The sequence below is a fragment of the Dryobates pubescens genome, chromosome 5 (assembly GCF_014839835.1).
Source record: "Dryobates pubescens isolate bDryPub1 chromosome 5, bDryPub1.pri, whole genome shotgun sequence".
Lineage (NCBI taxonomy): Eukaryota > Metazoa > Chordata > Aves > Piciformes > Picidae > Dryobates > Dryobates pubescens.
In genome coordinates, this window is record NC_071616.1 from 2,586,510 (window position 1) to 2,602,845 (window position 16,336).

A 16,336-nucleotide genomic window follows, 5' to 3' on the forward strand; every position below is an offset into this window, starting at 1 on the left:
ATGACACCAAGCTGGGAGCAGATGTTGGTCAGTTAGAGGTCAGAAGGGCTCTGCAGAGGGACCTCGACCGACTGGACAGATGGGCAGAGGCCAACAGGATGGCATTCAACAAGTCCAAGTGCCAGGGGCTGCACTTTGGCCACAGCAACCCCAGGCAGTGCTGCAGGCTGGGGTCAGAGTGGCTGAGAGCTGCCAAACAGAGAGGGACCTGGGGGTGCTGATTGACAGCTGCCTAAACATGAGCCAGCAGTGTGCCCAGGTGGCCAAGAGGGCCAATGGCATCCTGGCCTGCATCAGGAACAGTGTGGCCAGCAGGAGCAGGGAGGTCATTGTGCCCCTGGACTCTGCATTGGTTAGGCCACACCTTGAGTCCTGTGTCCAGTTCTGGGCCCCTCAGCTTAAGAAGGACATTGAGAGACTTGAAGGTGTCCAGAGAAGGGCAACAAGGCTGGGGAGAGGCCTTGAGCACAGCCCTGTGAGGAGAGGCTGAGGGAGCTGGGGTTGCTTAGCCTGGAGAAGAGAAGGCTCAGGGGAGACCTCATTGCCCTCTACAACTACCTGAAAGGTGGTTGTAGACAGGAGGGGGTTGGTCTCTTCTCCCAGGCAGCCAGCACCAGAACAAGAGGACACAGTCTCAAGCTGTGCCAGGGAAGGTTTAGACTCGAGGTGAGGAGAAAGTTCTTCACCGAGCGAGTCGTTCGTCATTGGGATGTGCTGCCCAGGGAGGTGGTGGAGTCCCCATCCCTGGGGGTGTTCAAGAGGGGATTGGATGTGGCACTTGGTGCCATGGTCTAGTCATGAGGTCTGTTGGGACAGGTTGGACTTGATGATCCTTGGGGTCTCTTCCAACCTTGGTGATACTGTGAGACTGTGACCTTTGAGGCTCCCTTCCAACCTGTGCAGTCTGTGACTCTGTCACCTTGGAGGACATCTCTGACTGAAACAGTTCTTACGACTCTGTGTCCCTGATGACTTCAGGGGGGGTTGGCCAGGATGACCTTTAATGGTCCCTTCCCACCTTAAAGCATTCTGTCCTTCTCTGAGTGCCCTCCTGATCAGCCTCCTCCTCCTCCTCCCCCCCTTGCTGGCAGCTGTCCCCTTGCAGATGCACTCACCCTGAATCCAGCCCAGCCTTGCTGCAGGGAGGGACTCGGGGAGAGAAGAGGTCAGGACAAGCCTTCTCCTGCAAGAACTCAGCGGTCCCAGCAGGCCTGGCTGGAGAGCAGCAGGGAAGAGGCAGAGGGAGCTAAAAATAGCTTTTTCCTTGCAGTGTTTTTCCAGCCTATTTTTGCCTCTTCACTTTGATAAGGTCGACTGGCTCACTGCTAAAGATAACCCAGCCCGGGCTGAGCCAGGCCACAAGGCACAGGGTGCATAACCAGCTCAGGCTCCTGGGGGCTATCTCACCTGGGAGCCTGGCACCACTCAGTGCTTCATGGAATCACAGAAGGGGCCTCAAGGGTCAGCCAGTTCCAACCCCCCTGCCATGGCCAGGGACACCTCACACCACAGCAGGTTGCTCACAGCCACCTCCAGCCTGGCTGCAAACACCTCCAGGCAGGAGGCTGCCACCACCTCCCTGGGCAGCCTGTGCCAGGCTCTCACCACCCTCCTGGGCAACAACTTCTTCCTCACAGCCAATCTCAATCTCCCCACTTCTAGTTTTGCTCCATCCCCCCCCAGTCCTATCCCTCCCTGACACCCTCAGAAGTCCCTTCCCAGCTTTCTTGCAGCCCCCTGCAGCTCCTGGAAGGCCACAATGAGGTCTCCTGGGAGCCTTCTCCTCTCCAGCCTGCACAACCCCAACTCTCTCAGGCTGTCTCCAGAGCAGAGCAGCTCCAGCCCTCTGCTCCTCCTCCTGGCCCTGCTCTGGACACCTTCCAGCCCCTCCAGAGCCTGCTGGCCACACTCTTGCTGATCCAGGCCAGGATGCTGGTGCTAACCCATGCCTTTGTGTCTTCTAGACTCCTCCAGGGTTGGGGATTCAACCACCTCCCTGGGCAACCTCTTGCAGTCTTTGGGAGCCCTTTCAGTGCAGAAGTGTCTTCTGCTGTCCAACCTAAGCCTCCCTTAGTGCCACCTGAGGCTCCTTCCTCTTGTCCTGGTGCGTGTCATCTGGGAGAAGAGACCAACACCTGCCCTGCTCCAGCCTCCTCTCAGGGGCTTGTAGGGAGTGTCAAAGTCTCCCCTCAGCCACCTTTTCTCCAGCCTCCTCCAGCTGCATGGTTTTCATCCATCCCTTGTGTGCCAGCATCTCACTGCTGAGATGCAATCCCTGCTCTGCCAGCAGCAGGGCAGTGAGAGGAACATTCTGGAAGCAAGGAACTGGGGGGAAGCTGCAGAAAAATTCTCAACAGAAAGGAGAATGTGGCCCCAAGGCAGGGGCAGGGGGCAAGCAGACAGCAGTCAGGCAGCCATAGCTTGCCTTGGATGCACTCTAATGGAGACAGCAGCCAAGGTATCAGCATCTCATTAGGTTCAAAGCCATCCCAGAGCCCAGGTGAGCAGCTGTCCTCCCTCAGGGAAGGTAGAGAACGATGGTGAGGCAGTATGTTCCCTTCCAGATATTTAGCTTCTGATCAGGAAGGCAAAACTGATCTTCACCAACTGATCCATCATCACCACTTACCCAGCCAGCCACCTAAACATGAGCCAGCAGTGTGCCCAGGGGGCCAAGAAGGCCAAGGGCATCCTGGCCTGCATCAGGAGCAGTGTGGCCAGCAGGAGCAGGGAGGTCATTGTGCCCTGTGCTCAGCACTGGTTAGGCCACACCTTGAGTCCTGTGTCCAGTCCTGGGCTCCTCAGTTTAAGAAGGACATTGAGAGACTTGAAGGTGTCCAGAGAAGGGCAAGGAGGCTGGGGAGGGGTCTGGAGCACAGCCCTGTGAGAAGAGGCTGAGGGAGCTGGGGTTGCTTAGCCTGGAGAAGAGGAGGCTCAGGGGAGACCTCATTGCTCTCTACAGCTACCTGAAGGGAGGTTGTAGCCAGGTGGGGGTTGGTCTCTTCTCCCAGGCAACCAGCACCAGAACAAGAGGACACAGTCTCAAGCTGTGTCAGGGGAGGTTTAGCCTCGAGGTGAGGAGGAACTTCTTCCCAGAGAGAGTTGTTAGCCATTGGGATGTGCTGCCCAGGGAGGTGGTGGAGTCCCCATCCCTGGAGGTGTTCAAGAGGGGATTGGATGTGGCACTTGGTGCCATGGTCTAGCCATGAGGTCTGTGGTGCCAGGTTGGACTCGATGATCTTTGAGGTCTCTTCCAACCTTGGTGATTCTGTGGCTCTGTGCCTGGGCCCCACCTGCACTCTCACACAGCAGAGGTTAATCCCCTGGAGGTGGCCAGGCTCCCCCCTCCCACAAGCACAGACACATCAAGGGCAGAGCTGCCATGTGTGTTAAGAGAACTTCCCAGGTCCCAGACCTGCCCTGTGTGTTTTTCCCATGACCCAGAGCAGTGCTGCACAGGGAAGTCTCACCTCTTACCTGCCACACTGAACATTCCTCTGGAGCAGGCAGTGGGGAAACAAGAGACAGAGGCTGGAACGTGGCCAGGACCCTGAAACCACTCAGGCTTCACTCTCCAATGATAACCTGGCCACAAAACATGTCAAACATCCAGCATGGGGGTTGGAAGGGACCCCTGGAGCTCACCCAGCCCAACCCCCCTGCCAAAGCAGGGCACCCACAGCAGCTTGCCCAGGAGCACACTGGCCAGGCAGGTGTGACCTGCTGGACACACTCTGCTTCCTGCACCTCAGGAGAACCTTGGTCTTCATGCTGGTGAACTTGGTGGCCACTGGCACTCCTGGGTCCCCCTTGGCAGAGCTCACTGCCCTTCAGCTCTTGCTGAGCACTGCTCAGCTCCCCTCTGGGGCTGCTCTGCTGCAGGCTCTCAGCCTTTGCTCCTCACAGAGCTGCTCCAGGCCCCTCAGCAGCTCTGTAGCCCGCACTGGACTCTCTCCAGTAGCTCTCTGTCTCTTGAACTGGACAGCCTGGCTTGGCCTCACAGGGTCAGAGGAGAGGAGGAGGAGAACCTCCCTGGCTCTGCTGGCCACACTCCTCCTCATGCAGCCCAGGATCCCATTTGCCTTCTTGGCCACGAGGGCACAGTGCTGGCTCATGGTGAACTTGTTGTCCACAGCACTCCCAGGTCCTTCTCCACACAGCTGCCTCCCAGCAGGTCTCCCCTCAGCTGTGCTGCTGCAGGGCTGATTCCTCCCCAGCTGCAGGACCCTACACTTGCCCTTGTTGATGTCCATCAAGTTCCCTCTCTGCCCAACCCTCCAGGCTATGCAGAGCTGCTGGGGTCAGTTCACAGTCTCACAGTATAACCAAGGTTGGAAGAGACCCCAAGGATCATCAAGTCCAACCTGGCACCACAGACCTCACGACTAGACCATGGCACCAAGTGCCACATCCAATCTCCCCTTGAACACCTCCAGGGATGGGGACTCCACCACCTCCCTGGGCAGCACATCCCAATGACGAACGACTCGCTCGGTGAAGAACTTTCTCCTCACCTCGAGTCTAAACCTCCCCTGGCACAGCTTGAGACTGTGTCCCCTTGTTCTGGTGCTGCTTGCCTGGGAGAAGAGACCAACCCCCTCCTGTCTACAACCACCTTCCAGGTAGTTGTAGAGGGCAATGAGGTCTCCCCTGATCCTCCTCTTCTCCAGGCTAAGCAACCCCAGCTCCCTCAGCCTCTCCTCACAGGGCTGTGCTCAAGGCCTCTCCCCAGCCTTGTTGCCCTTCTCTGGACACCTTCAAGTCTCTCAATGTCCTTCTTAAACTGAGGGGCCCAGAACTGGACACAGGACTCAAGGTGTGGCCTAACCAATGCAGAGCACAGGGCACAATGACCTCCCTGCTCCTGCTGGCCACACTGTTCCTGCTGCAGGCCAGGATGCCATTGGCCCTCTTGGCCCCCTGGGCACACTGCTGGCTCATGTTTAGGCAGCTGTCAATCAGCACCCCCAGGTCCCTCTCTGTTTGGCAGCTCTCAGCCACTCTGCCCCCAGCCTGTAGCTCTGTCTGGGGTTGCTGTGGCCAAAGTGCAGCCCCTGGCACTTGGACTTGTTGAATGCCATCCTGTTGGCCTCTGCCCATCTGTCCAGTCGGTCGAGGTCCCTCTGCAGAGCCCTTCAGCTCTCTAACTGACCAACATCTGCTCCCAGCTTGCTGTCATCTGCAAACTTGCTGATGACTGACTCAATCCCCTCCTCATCAATGAATCAATCAATGAAGATGTTAAAGAGGATGGGGCCCAGCACTGATCCCTGGGGCACACCACTGGTGCCTGGCTGCCAGCTGGCTGTGGCACCATTCACCACCACTCTCTGGGCTCAGCCTCCAGCCAGTTCCTAACCCAGCTCAGAGAGCTGCTGTCCCAGCCAGGGGCTGACAGCTTGGCCAGCAGTTTACTGTGGGGGACAGTGTCAAAGGCCTTGCTGCAGTCCAGGCAGACTCCATCCACAGCCTGCCCCACAGCCACCAGGCAGTCACTGGGCATGGAAGGAGATCAGGTTGGAGAGGCAGGAGCTGCCCTTCCTAAACCCATGCTGGCTGGGCCTGAGCCCTTGGCCATGCTTCAGGTGCAGTTATTGCCCCCAGGATAATCTGCTCCTTCACTTTCCCTGGCACTGAGGTCAGGCTGCCAGGCCTGGAGTTTCCAGGTTCCTCCATCCCACCCTGCTTGTGGATGGGGACCACCTTGGCCAGTTTCAGTCACCTGGGACCTCTCCAGTGAGCCAGGACTGGAGGAAAATGATGGAGAGCGGCTTGGCAGCTCATCTGCCAGCTCTCTCAGCACCACCTCCCCAGGGCTACCTCCAGCTCCCTGCCAGGGGCAGGAGGTGCTGTGGCTGTGCACACTGGGCACAGGGGCACCCAGTGCTGGGCAAACCTTGTCACAGGCTCACAGGATGGGGAGGGGTTGGAAGGGATCTCTGCAGCTCTTCCAGTCCAACCTCCTGCCAGAGCAGGAGCAGAGAACCCAGCACAGGGCACACAGGAACACATCCAGACAGGGCTGGGAAGCCTCCAGAGAAGGAGACTCCACAACCTCTCTGGGCAGCCTGCTCCAGGGCTCTGGGAGCCTCACAGGGCAGAAGTTCCTCCTCATGTTGAGCTGGAGCCTCCTGTGCTGGAGTTTCTATCCATTGCCCCTTGGCCTATCCCAGGTGCAGCTGAGCAGAGCCTGCCCCTGTCCCCTCCCTCCTGACCCCCAGACCCTCAGACATTGATATTCATCAGCTCCCTCTCAGCCTTCTCCTCTGCAGACTGAGCAGCCCCAGGGGGATGCCTGCACTGAACCAGACTCATCAATCCCTCCTGTTCACATCCTTGGTCTTGGTCTGTTTGTTGTTGTTCTGCGAGTTCCTTTTGGTGCCCACACACTTTCCTCACAGCAACTGTCATAGAAACAGAGCTGTCAGGGCTGGAAGGGAGCCATGGGCAGGGACACCTCCCCCCCCAGCAGGTTGCTCAGAGACCCCCCAGCCTGGCCCATGGTCAGCTCCATCTGAGCCTGCTGTAGCTCAGAGAAACAGGACACAACTCCTTGGGGCACGAAGTATTTCCCCTGGGGTCTCCAAGTTAAACATCTGCCTGAGGAGCTCTCCTCTGAGCAATGCTGGCCCCAGCACTAGCCAGGAAGGAGGCTAGAGAGCTGTGGGGATGCTGTGAAGCTGCTGTTGGGGTAAACAGTGTTTGTCTCCCCCCCCGAGGCCCCATCCAGAGTGCTTGAAAAGCGTGGGCAAACATTTAGGCAGCCCTGTGTCTGTGGAAGCCAGCTTGGCTCTTACTTGCTGGCAGAAACACCACAGGCTCTGCCTGCCCAAGCTGTTTGTTCCTTCTGTGACCTCCAGCCAGATGCTCACTGCTCAGCCCTTCTGCTGTCCACATCCAGGAGCCTTGTGCTGAACCGTGGCCCTCAGCACCGCACCGCTGTGCCTCCCGGAGGCCAGCAGGGATGAGGATTCCATCACCGCCCTGGGGAGCTTGTGCCAGGCCTGGACAACCCTCTCAGGGAAGAAATTGTTTCTCATCTCCAACCTAAACCTCCTCAGCACAGCTTGAGGCCATTTCCTCTCCTCCCAGTGCTTGTAACTGGGGAGCAGAGCCCAAGCCCCACCTGGCTCCAGCCCCCGACCCCCACCTGGCTCCAGCCTCCTTCCAGGGAGCTGCAGAGAGCAAGGAGGTCTCCCTCAGCCTTCTCCAGCCTGAACCCCCCCAGCTCCCTCAGCTGCTCCTCCCCAGCCCTGTTCCCCAGCCCCTTCCCCAGCTCTGTTGCCCTTCTCTGAACCTACTCCAGCCTCCCAAAGTCCTTCTTGCAGCAGGGAGCCCAAACCTGAGCCCAGTGTTCAAGGTGTGGCCTCACCAGTGCCCATTGCAGAGGGATGATTGCTGCCCTGGCCCTGCTGGCCACACCACTGCTGATCCAGGCCAGGCTGCTGGTGGCCTTCTTGGCCACCTGGGCACACTGCTGCCTCATCCTCACCCAGCTGCCAACCAGCACCACCCCCCCAGGGCTTTCTCTTCTGGGCAGCTCTTCAGCAACTCTTCCCTAGGCCTGGAGCACTGCAGGGGCTGACCCTGGGTTTTACAAAGCCCTGCAAGGACAGGACAAGAGGTGATGGCTTCCAACTAGAAGGAGCTGGGTTTAGATGGGACAGTAGGGTGAGACTCTTCCCCAGGACAGGAGTGAGGCACTGCAACAGGCTGCTCAGGGAAACTGTGGATGCTCCAAGCCTGGAAGGACTCAAAGCCAGGCTGGGGAAGTCCTAGCAGGAGGTGTCCCTGCCCATGGCAGGGGGATTGGAGCCAGCTGATCTCTCAGGTCCCTTCCAGCCCAAACCATTCTACTTACTGCAGCTCTCTGGCCACCAGATGGAACCCTGCAGACTACAGGCTGCTCCTCACACAAACCCCCAGAGCTGGAGAGCATGAAGCTGAGCAGAGAGCCAAGAGCAGCAGCAGCTCCCACACAGCAGGCTGCGTCACCCAGCCACAAGCAGACAGCTGCCTGCACAGATGGGAGCCACACCACTGCACCTCTCCGCTCTGGGTGAGCTTTAAGAGTCTTTCCAACCCAAACCATCCTGTGGTTCTAGCTCCTTGTGTCACAGCAGGCACCTTCTGCCCCCCAAAATACTTGGTTAGATCTGATCAGCACTCAGGAGAATGGAAGCTGCAGGCATTTAAACAACCAGAGAACCACAGACTGGTTTAGGGTGGAAGGGACCTGAGAGATCACAGGCTCACACAGGCTCACAGGATGTCAGGGGTTGGAAGGGATCTCTGCAGCTCTTCCAGTCCAAGCCCCCTGCCAGAGCAGGAGCAGAGAGTCCAGCACAGGGCACACAGGAACACATCCAGACAGGGCTGGGAAGGCTCCAGGGAAGGAGACTCCACAACCTCTCTGGGCAGCCTGCTCCAGGGCTCTGGGAGCCTCACAGGGCAGAAGTTCCTCCTCATGCTGAGCTGGAGCCTCCTGTGATGGAGTTGATATCCATTGCCCCTTGTCCTATCCCAGGGTGCAGCTGAGCAGAGCCTGTCCCTGTCCCCTCCCTCCTGACCCCCAGCCTCTCAGCTATTGATAGACATTGATCAGATCCCTCTCAGCCTTCTCCTCTGCAGACTGAACAGCCCCAGGGCTCTCAGCCTCTCCTCCCCAGGCAGTGCTGCAGTCCCTGCAGCATCCTTGGAGCCTCCCTTGGACTCTCTGCAGCAGATCCCTGTCCCTCCTGAGCTGGGGAGCCCAGAGCTGGATGCAATATTCCAGGTGAGGTCTCCCCAGGGCAGAGCAGAGGGGGAGGAGAACCTCCCTGGCTCTGCTGGCCACACTCCTCTGAATGCAGCCCAGGACCCCCTTGGCCTTCTTGGCCCCCAGGGCACATTGCTGTCCCCTGCAGAACTTGCTGCCCCCCAGCACTCCCAGGTCCTTCTCCAGGGGCTGCTCTCCAGCAGCTCCCCTCCCAACCTGTGCTGCTGCAGTTTATTCTCCATCCCAGGTGCAGGACTCTGCTCTCATCCTTGTTGACCCTCATTGGGTTCCTCTCTGCCCAGCTCTCAGCCTGTCCAAGTCTCTGGATGGCCTCACAGCCTTCAGGTGTCTCAGCCAAGGCTCCCAGTTTGGTACCATCAGCAACCTTGCTGAGCAGGCTCTGTTCCCTCATCAATGTCACTGATGAAGATGTTGAAGAGGGCCAGACCCAGCACTGATCCCTGGGGGACTCCACCGGTCACAGCCCCCCAGCTGCACTTGGCATCATCTACTCCAACCTCCCCACCACAGGCAGGGATGCCTCTCAACTAGATCTGGTTGCTCCAGGCCTCATCCAACCTGGCCTTGAACACCCCCAGGGAGGAGGCATCCACAGCCTCCCTGGGCATCCTACTCCAGCATCTCACCACCCTCGTACTGAGGAACTCCTTCCTCAGCTCCAGCCTGAGCCTGCTCTGCCTCTTCCCCCTTGTTCTGCCTCTAGATGCCCTCAGGAAAAGGCTCTCTGCAGCCCTCCTGCAGGCTTACTGGAAGGCAGCTCTAAGGTGCCCCCAGAGCCTTCTCCCCTCCAGGCTGCACACCCCCAGCTGCCTCAGCCTGTGCTCACAGCTGCTCCTGAGGCCTCCACCTTCCCGGGAGGCAGGGAACAGGACGCATGAAACGAACTGCAGCAGCGGAATCTCTTAAGAGAGTTAAGAGCATAATCATTAGAAACGAAATACAAAAGAGCAGGCAGGGTGAGCAGGACCCCCACCATCCCCTCCCCCCAGCCCCTGTAACACGAAGCAGCGACGTCCAAGGGGGGTGGGGAGAGGCTTTAAGAAAGCGATCTCCTCTCTCCACAGACGATCTGCCGGCAGGGCCCCCCGGCAGCACCCGGGGTCAGTCAGCGCTCAGCAAAGCCTCACTGCTTCCCCAGCAGCTTGCTGAACACCTCGCAGGTCTCCGGCGCCTCCCGGGCGAAGCGCTCGGCGGAGCCCTTCCGCAGCCAGTCGGAGGAGCGCAGCTGCTGCTGCAGGAGGCCGATCAGCTCCCCCAGGCCGGCGCCGCCGCGCTCCTGCTGCCCGGACACCACCGCCACCTCCTCCGTGCTGTCCGCTCTGCCCTCCTGCTCCGACTGGCGAGGCTGCTGCCGCCGCTCCTCCTGGGCCAGCAGCTCCCGCTCCCGCTCCTCCAGCACCCTGCGGATCCGCTGCATGCCTGCGGCCAAGAGGGAGACACGGCGGCGGCTGGGCTCGGGGTCGCAGGGCCGGCCCCAGGCAGTGTCACACGGCGTAACTAAGGCTGGGAGAGACGCCGAGGAGCCACACCATCCACTCAACTCAGCCATGGCTCCACGGGCCTCAGCCAGGCTCTTCCTGAACACCTCCAGGGATGGGGACTCCAACACCTCCCTGCGCAGCACATCCCAAGGGCCAATCTCTCTGGCTGGGAAGAGCTTTCTCCTCAGCTCCAGCCTAAACCTCCCCTGGCACAGCTTGAGACTGTGTCCTCTTGTTCTGGTGCTGGTGCCTGGGAGAAGAGACCAACCCCCACCTGGCTACAACCTCCCTGCAGGGAGTTGCAGAGAGCAATGAGGTCTCCCCTGAGCCTCCTCTTCTGCAGGCTAAGCAACCCCAGCTCCCTCAGCCTCTCCTCCCAGGGCTGTGCTCCAGACCCCTCCCCAGCTTTGTTGCCCTTCTCTGGACACCTTCCAGCAGCTCAACCTCCTTCCTAAACTGAGGGGCCCAGAACTGGACACAGCAAAGCTGCAGGAGTCCTCAAACCCAGCAGAGCCAGGGAAATTTGGAGGGTGGAAGGAAAGGAAGGAAAAATAATAACCACCTTTGAAAGTTTTAGGTTGGAAGAGGCCTTTAAAGGCCACCCAGCCCCCAGGGACACCTGCAACTGGAGCAGGCTGCTCACAGCCCCAAACACCTGAGCTGGAGCAGTTCCAGGGATGGGGCTTCCACACTCTCTCTGGAAATCCTGGGCCACTGTAAACAAACTCTTTTTCTTCTCTCCAGTCCAAATCTCTCTCTTTCAGTTCAAACCATCCCCCCCTGTCCTCTCACATCAGGCCCTGCCCAACAGGGTAACCCCTTCAAGCACTGCAAGGCCCCCAGGAGCTCTCCCTGCAGCCTTCTCCTCTCCAGGCTGCACAACCCCAGCTCTCCCAGCCTGACCTCCCAGCAGAGGGCTTCCAGCCCTGCCAGCACTGCTGTGGCCTCCCCTGGCCCTGCTCCCACATGTCCCTGGCTGTGCTGTGCTGAGGGCTCCAGAGCTGCCCCAGCCCTTGCAGGTGGGGGTCCCAGCAGAGCAGAGGGGCAGGATCCCCTGGCCCTGCTCCCACATGTCCCTGGCTGTGCTGTGCTGAGGGCTCCAGAGCTGCCCCAGCCCTGCAGGTGGGGGTCCCAGCAGAGCAGAGGGGCAGGATCCCCTGGCCCTGCTCCCACATGTCCCTGGCTGTGCTGTGCTGAGGGCTCCAGAGCTGCCCCAGCCCTTGCAGGTGGGGTCCCAGCAGAGCAGAGGGGCAGGATCCCCTGGCCCTGCTCCCACATGTCCCTGGCTGTGCTGTGCTGAGGGCTCCAGAGCTGCCCCAGCCCTTGCAGGGGGGTCCCAGCAGAGCAGAGGGGCAGGATCCCCTGGCCCTGCTCCCACATGTCCCTGGCTGTGCTGTGCTGAGGGCTCCAGAGCTGCCCCAGCCCTGCAGGTGGGGTCCCAGCAGAGCAGAGGGGCAGGATCCCCTGGCCCTGCTCCCACATGTCCCTGGCTGTGCTGTGCTGAGGGCTCCAGAGCTGCCCCAGCCCTTGCAGGGGGGGTCCCAGCAGAGCAGAGGGGCAGGATCCCCTGGCCCTGCTCCCACATGTCCCTGGCTGTGCTGTGCTGAGGGCTCCAGAGCTGCCCCAGCCCTTGCAGGGGGGGTCCCAGCAGAGCAGAGGGGCAGCATCCCCTGGCCCTGCTCCCACATGTCCCTGGCTGTGCTGTGCTGAGGGCTCCAGAGCTGCCCCAGCCCTTGCAGGGGGGTCCCAGCAGAGCAGAGGGGCAGGATCCCCTGCCCCAGGACATGCCTGGCTCTGGGCTGGGAAGGCCCAGTGCCAGCTCAGGCCCAGCTGCTCCCAAGAGGACAAGCTTAGGGTTAAGGAGAGGAGGGCAGAGCGGTGCAGCAGCTGTGGTGGGAGGCAGGGGGAGGCAGCACTGCTCACCCAGCTGCAGCCGGTGGGTTTGGTCAGCAAAGATGATGCGGAACCAGCCCGGCTCGCCGCACTCGAAGGCTTTGCCGCAGGACAGGAGAACCTTGTTGTCCAGGAAACGCCTCCAGAGCAGCAACTCCTCCTCAAATGTGCCTCTCCTCAGGTACTACAGACAGCAGGAGGACACCAGAGGTTAATGGCAGGTGGGCTGCCATCAGGCAGCTCCTCACAGCCCCGTGAGGTCTGCAAGCATGGCAGCCGTGACACGAAGGAGGGATGGGCAGGGAAGAGAGCGGCAAGATTCCTGCAAGGAGGGAAATGCAGGCAGACAGGAGGAAGAGAGTGGGCAGAAACAGCAGGCAGCCCTTCCTTCTCTGCTCCATCAGGGAACAGAGGGGTCAAACCAAGCTGCTTATCAGTGAGGGTGGAAGGTTCACACAATCACAGAATGTGAGGGGCTGGAAGGGGCCTGGAGAGCTCATCCAGCCCAACCCCCTGCCAGAGCAGGAGCACCTAGAGCAGCTCACACAGGAGCACATCCAAGGGGGGGTTGGGATATCTCCAGAGAGGGAGGCTCCACAGCCCCCCTGGGCAGCCTGCTCCAGGGTTCCCTCACAGGGGAAAAATTCTTCCTCCTGTTTCCTCTGCCTCAGCTTCCACCACTGCCCCTTGTGCTGGCATTGGGCATCCCCCAGCAGAGCCTGGCTCCAGCCTCTGGGCACTGCCCCTGCACAGCTTTAGCAACAGCAAGGAGCTGACCCTCAGGCTCCTCCTCTGCAAGCTCCAGAGCCCTCAGCTCCCTCAGGCTCTCCTCCTGAGGAAGATCTTCCTCTCCCCTAATCATTTTTGTGGCTCTGTGCCGGACTCTCTCCAGCAGCTCCCTGAGGTCCTTCCTGAGCTGAGGGGCCCAGAGCTGGCCGCAATACTCCAGATGTGGCCTCAGCAGGGCAGAGCAGAGGGGCAGGGGAGGCTGTCCCCTCCCTGCAGCTGCCCCAGGGAGCAGTGTGAGGCCGGGGGCCGGCTCCCTCCCTGCCAACCTTGCGGAAGTCGATCCAGACGAAGAAGCCTGCGCTGCGGTCCAGGAAGGGAACCCCCAGGGCCCGCAGCTCCTCCGTCACGTAGCTGTGGGCAGCCTTCAGCCGGGCACGGTTGGCCCTCAGGTACACCTGGTTGATCCACTCTGACAGGAGGAGGAGACAACAAGCAAGCACAAAGTGAGCAAAACTCAGAGGGCTGTCGGTGTCCAAACCGCTGCAGAGCCTCTTCCCCTTTCACCCTGGGCCTCCTCCCTGTGGTTTCCCTCAGACAGCAAAAAGCCAGGCAGGAGCTCTTGGAGGGTTGGACTGGATGAGCTTTGGAGGTCCCTCCCAAGCCAAATCATCATCCTATGACTTAGCAGGTACAGGTCTGTGAAGAGGATCATGGAAGCACAGAACTGGCAGGCTTGGAAGGGAGCTCAAGGCTCAGCCAGTGCCAGCCCCCTGCCATGGGCAGGGACACCTCACACCACAGCAGCTTGCTCACAGCCACCTCCAGCCTGGCTGCAAACACCTCCAGGCAGGAGGCTTCCACCACCTCCCTGGGCAGCCTGTGCCAGGCTCTCACCACCCTCCTGGGCAACAACTTCTTCCTCACAGCCAATCTCAATCTCCCCACTTCTAGTTGTGCTCCATCCCCCCCAGTCCTTTCCCTCCCTGACACCTTCCAAAGTCCCTCCCCAGCTTTCTTGGAGCCCCCTGCAGCTCCTGGAAGGCCACAATGAGGTCTCCTGGGAGCCTTCTCCTCTCCAGCCTGCACAGCCCCAACTCTCTCAGGCTGTCTCCAGAGCAGAGCAGCTCCAGCCCTCTGCTCCTCCTCGTGGCCCTGCTCTGGACACCTTCCAGCCCCTCCAGAGCCTTCCTGGCACAGAGGCTCCAGAGCTGGCCCCAGAGCTGCAGGGGGGGAAATCACAGGATGGTCTGGGTTGGAAGGGACCTCCACAGGTCATCTAGTCCAAGCCCCTCTGCAGTCAGCAGGGACATCCTCCACTAGATTGCCTTCCTGTCCTTTCTGAGGAAGCTTCCCTGCAGCCTTCTCCTCTCCAGGCTGCACAACCCCAACTCTCTCAGCCTGGCCTCACAGCAGAGGGCTTCCAGCCCTGCCAGCATTGCTGTGGCTTCCTTCAGCCCCACTCCAACAGGTGTGTGCTGTGCTGAGGACTCCAGAGCCGCCCCAGGCCTGCAGGGAGCATCTCAGCATAGCAGAGCTACGGAGTTCCTAACTCCCACCAGGGCAAAGCTAGAGACTCCCCTCACAAGCTGCTTCTGCTCAGCTGGTTCTACACACCACTGGCAATATCCATACAAAGACCTCTCACAGTTCTTCAGAGCTCCCCCCCAAGCTCTGCTGCCTGGGAGCTCTGCCCTTCCCTATCAGCCTCATGTCCCACGGGGACCCTCAGATGTACAGGAGACTGAGCTGTGCTAACAGGAGATCACTCAGGAAGGTGAAGAGAAGGCATCCCCCACGGACCAGGACACAGCATGGAGCCACTGACTCACCTCTGTCTCGAAGCAGCTGTGCCACCTTATGCTGGACAGGTCCACAAACCCCATGGAAATAACAGAGGGAAGCCACAGCGTTGGCCACATCTTGGTTCTCTGTGTATAAAGTACCAAAACGAATTCCAGAGACAGCAAAGTCCTGCAGGACACAGAGAGAAATGTCCTGTGCCACAGCAACACCAAGAGCTGCTCTTCCACTGCTACACAAGGCCCTGCACCCGGGGGGGAACCTGCACCAGGACAGGCTGGAGATGGACCTGCTGGAAAGCAGCTCCACAGAGAAGGATCTGGGAGTGGTGGTGCTTGCCCTGGAGCCAGCAAGGTGACCTCACAGCCAAGGTGTCCTGGGGGGCATTAAGTGTGGCCAGCAGGTCAAGGGAGATCTTCCTCCCCTTCTTCTCTGTCTTAATGAGGCCACAGATGGAGGACTGGGGATAGTTCTGGGCTCCCTGGGTCGAGTGGGATAAGAAACTACTGGAGAGAGCCCAACAGAGCTACAAAGATGCTGAGGGGCCTGGAGCTGTTGAGGTGGAAAGGCTGAGAGGAGCAAAGGCTAAGAGCCCTGGGGCTGAGAGCCTGCAGCAGAGCAGCCCCAGAGGGGAGCTGAGCAATGCTCAGCAAGAGCTGAAGGAGCTGTGGGGGGCAGGAGGCTGGGGCCAGGCTCTGCTCAGTGGTGCCCAGGGACAGGACAAGGGGCAAGGGGCACAAACTGGAACCCAGGAGGTTCCATCTGAACAGGAGGAGAAACTTCTTTGCTGTGAGGGTGCTGGAGGCCTGGAGCAGGCTGCCCAGAGAGGTTGTGGAGTCTCCTGGTGTGGAGAGCTTCCAACCCCCCCTGGCCATTGTGCTCCTGGGCAAGCTGCTGGGGGTGCCCTGCTGGAGCAGGGGAGTTGGACTGGGTGAGCTCCAGAGGTCCCCTCCAACCCTCCCATGCTGGGGTGCTATCACTGCTAGTGCCCTGCTCTTGCCAGCATGAGGAAGCTGAGGGGAGCAGGTGGAGGGCAGCTGGCAGGCAGGCAGGGCAGGCTGGCAGGCAGGCAGGGCAGGCTGGCAGGCAGCCCTCCTCACCTTGGTGATGCCCCACATGACGTGGGTCCGCTGCGGGTCGGGCAATCTGTATGTAGAAGGATGCAGATGGGCAGTTAGTGTCATGGGTGCTGCAGCTTTGGGGTCACCAGGGCAGCAGTGCAGAAACAGAGAGGCAACATTACAGAGTGCAGCAAGGAACAGCAGGCAGGTGAGGAAAACTCAAGTCCACTGGAGGAGCTGGGAACCCCCTGCAGCTAGTTTCAGAGAGGGCTTCGATTCGTGGTGGGGGATGACAACGCTTTGGGAGTGCTGCATTTGGTGCCCAGAAACAGCTGCTGCTGGAAGCCAGGCCTCTGCCAAGGGACCACCCTGAATGTAAAGCCATCTCCTTCCTTTGCAACCCCCAGTGTTCTGCAGGAGGAGATAGAACTCCCCCTTTGCAGTGCTGACAGGCAACACCCAGCTAGCTCTTAAGCAAGGGTGGTTTGATGCTTTGCCACACAGCACAAAGAGAAAGGTGAAAACTCCAGGTGTAAACAAAACCCAGCACACAGCCCCAGGGGGGAGCTCTGCAAGGTGAGGTCTGAAGGGGT

General features: G+C 59.9%; 1 protein-coding gene across 1 annotated transcript in view; it reads right to left on the reverse strand.

Moving 5' to 3' along the window:
* Positions 1-9,902: 9,902 nt before the first annotated feature.
* The window catches only part of ACCS (1-aminocyclopropane-1-carboxylate synthase homolog (inactive)), a 28,627-nt gene continuing 22,193 nt past the window's right edge, over positions 9,903-16,336 (reverse strand). The window contains exons 10-14 of the mRNA XM_054162145.1: positions 15,783-15,828; positions 14,712-14,853; positions 13,209-13,351; positions 12,184-12,337; positions 9,903-10,198 (exon numbers count right to left, since the gene is read on the reverse strand). Of these exons, the coding sequence (XP_054018120.1) occupies positions 9,903-10,198; positions 12,184-12,337; positions 13,209-13,351; positions 14,712-14,853; positions 15,783-15,828 (781 nt within the window). The remainder of the gene's footprint in view (positions 10,199-12,183; positions 12,338-13,208; positions 13,352-14,711; positions 14,854-15,782; positions 15,829-16,336) is intronic.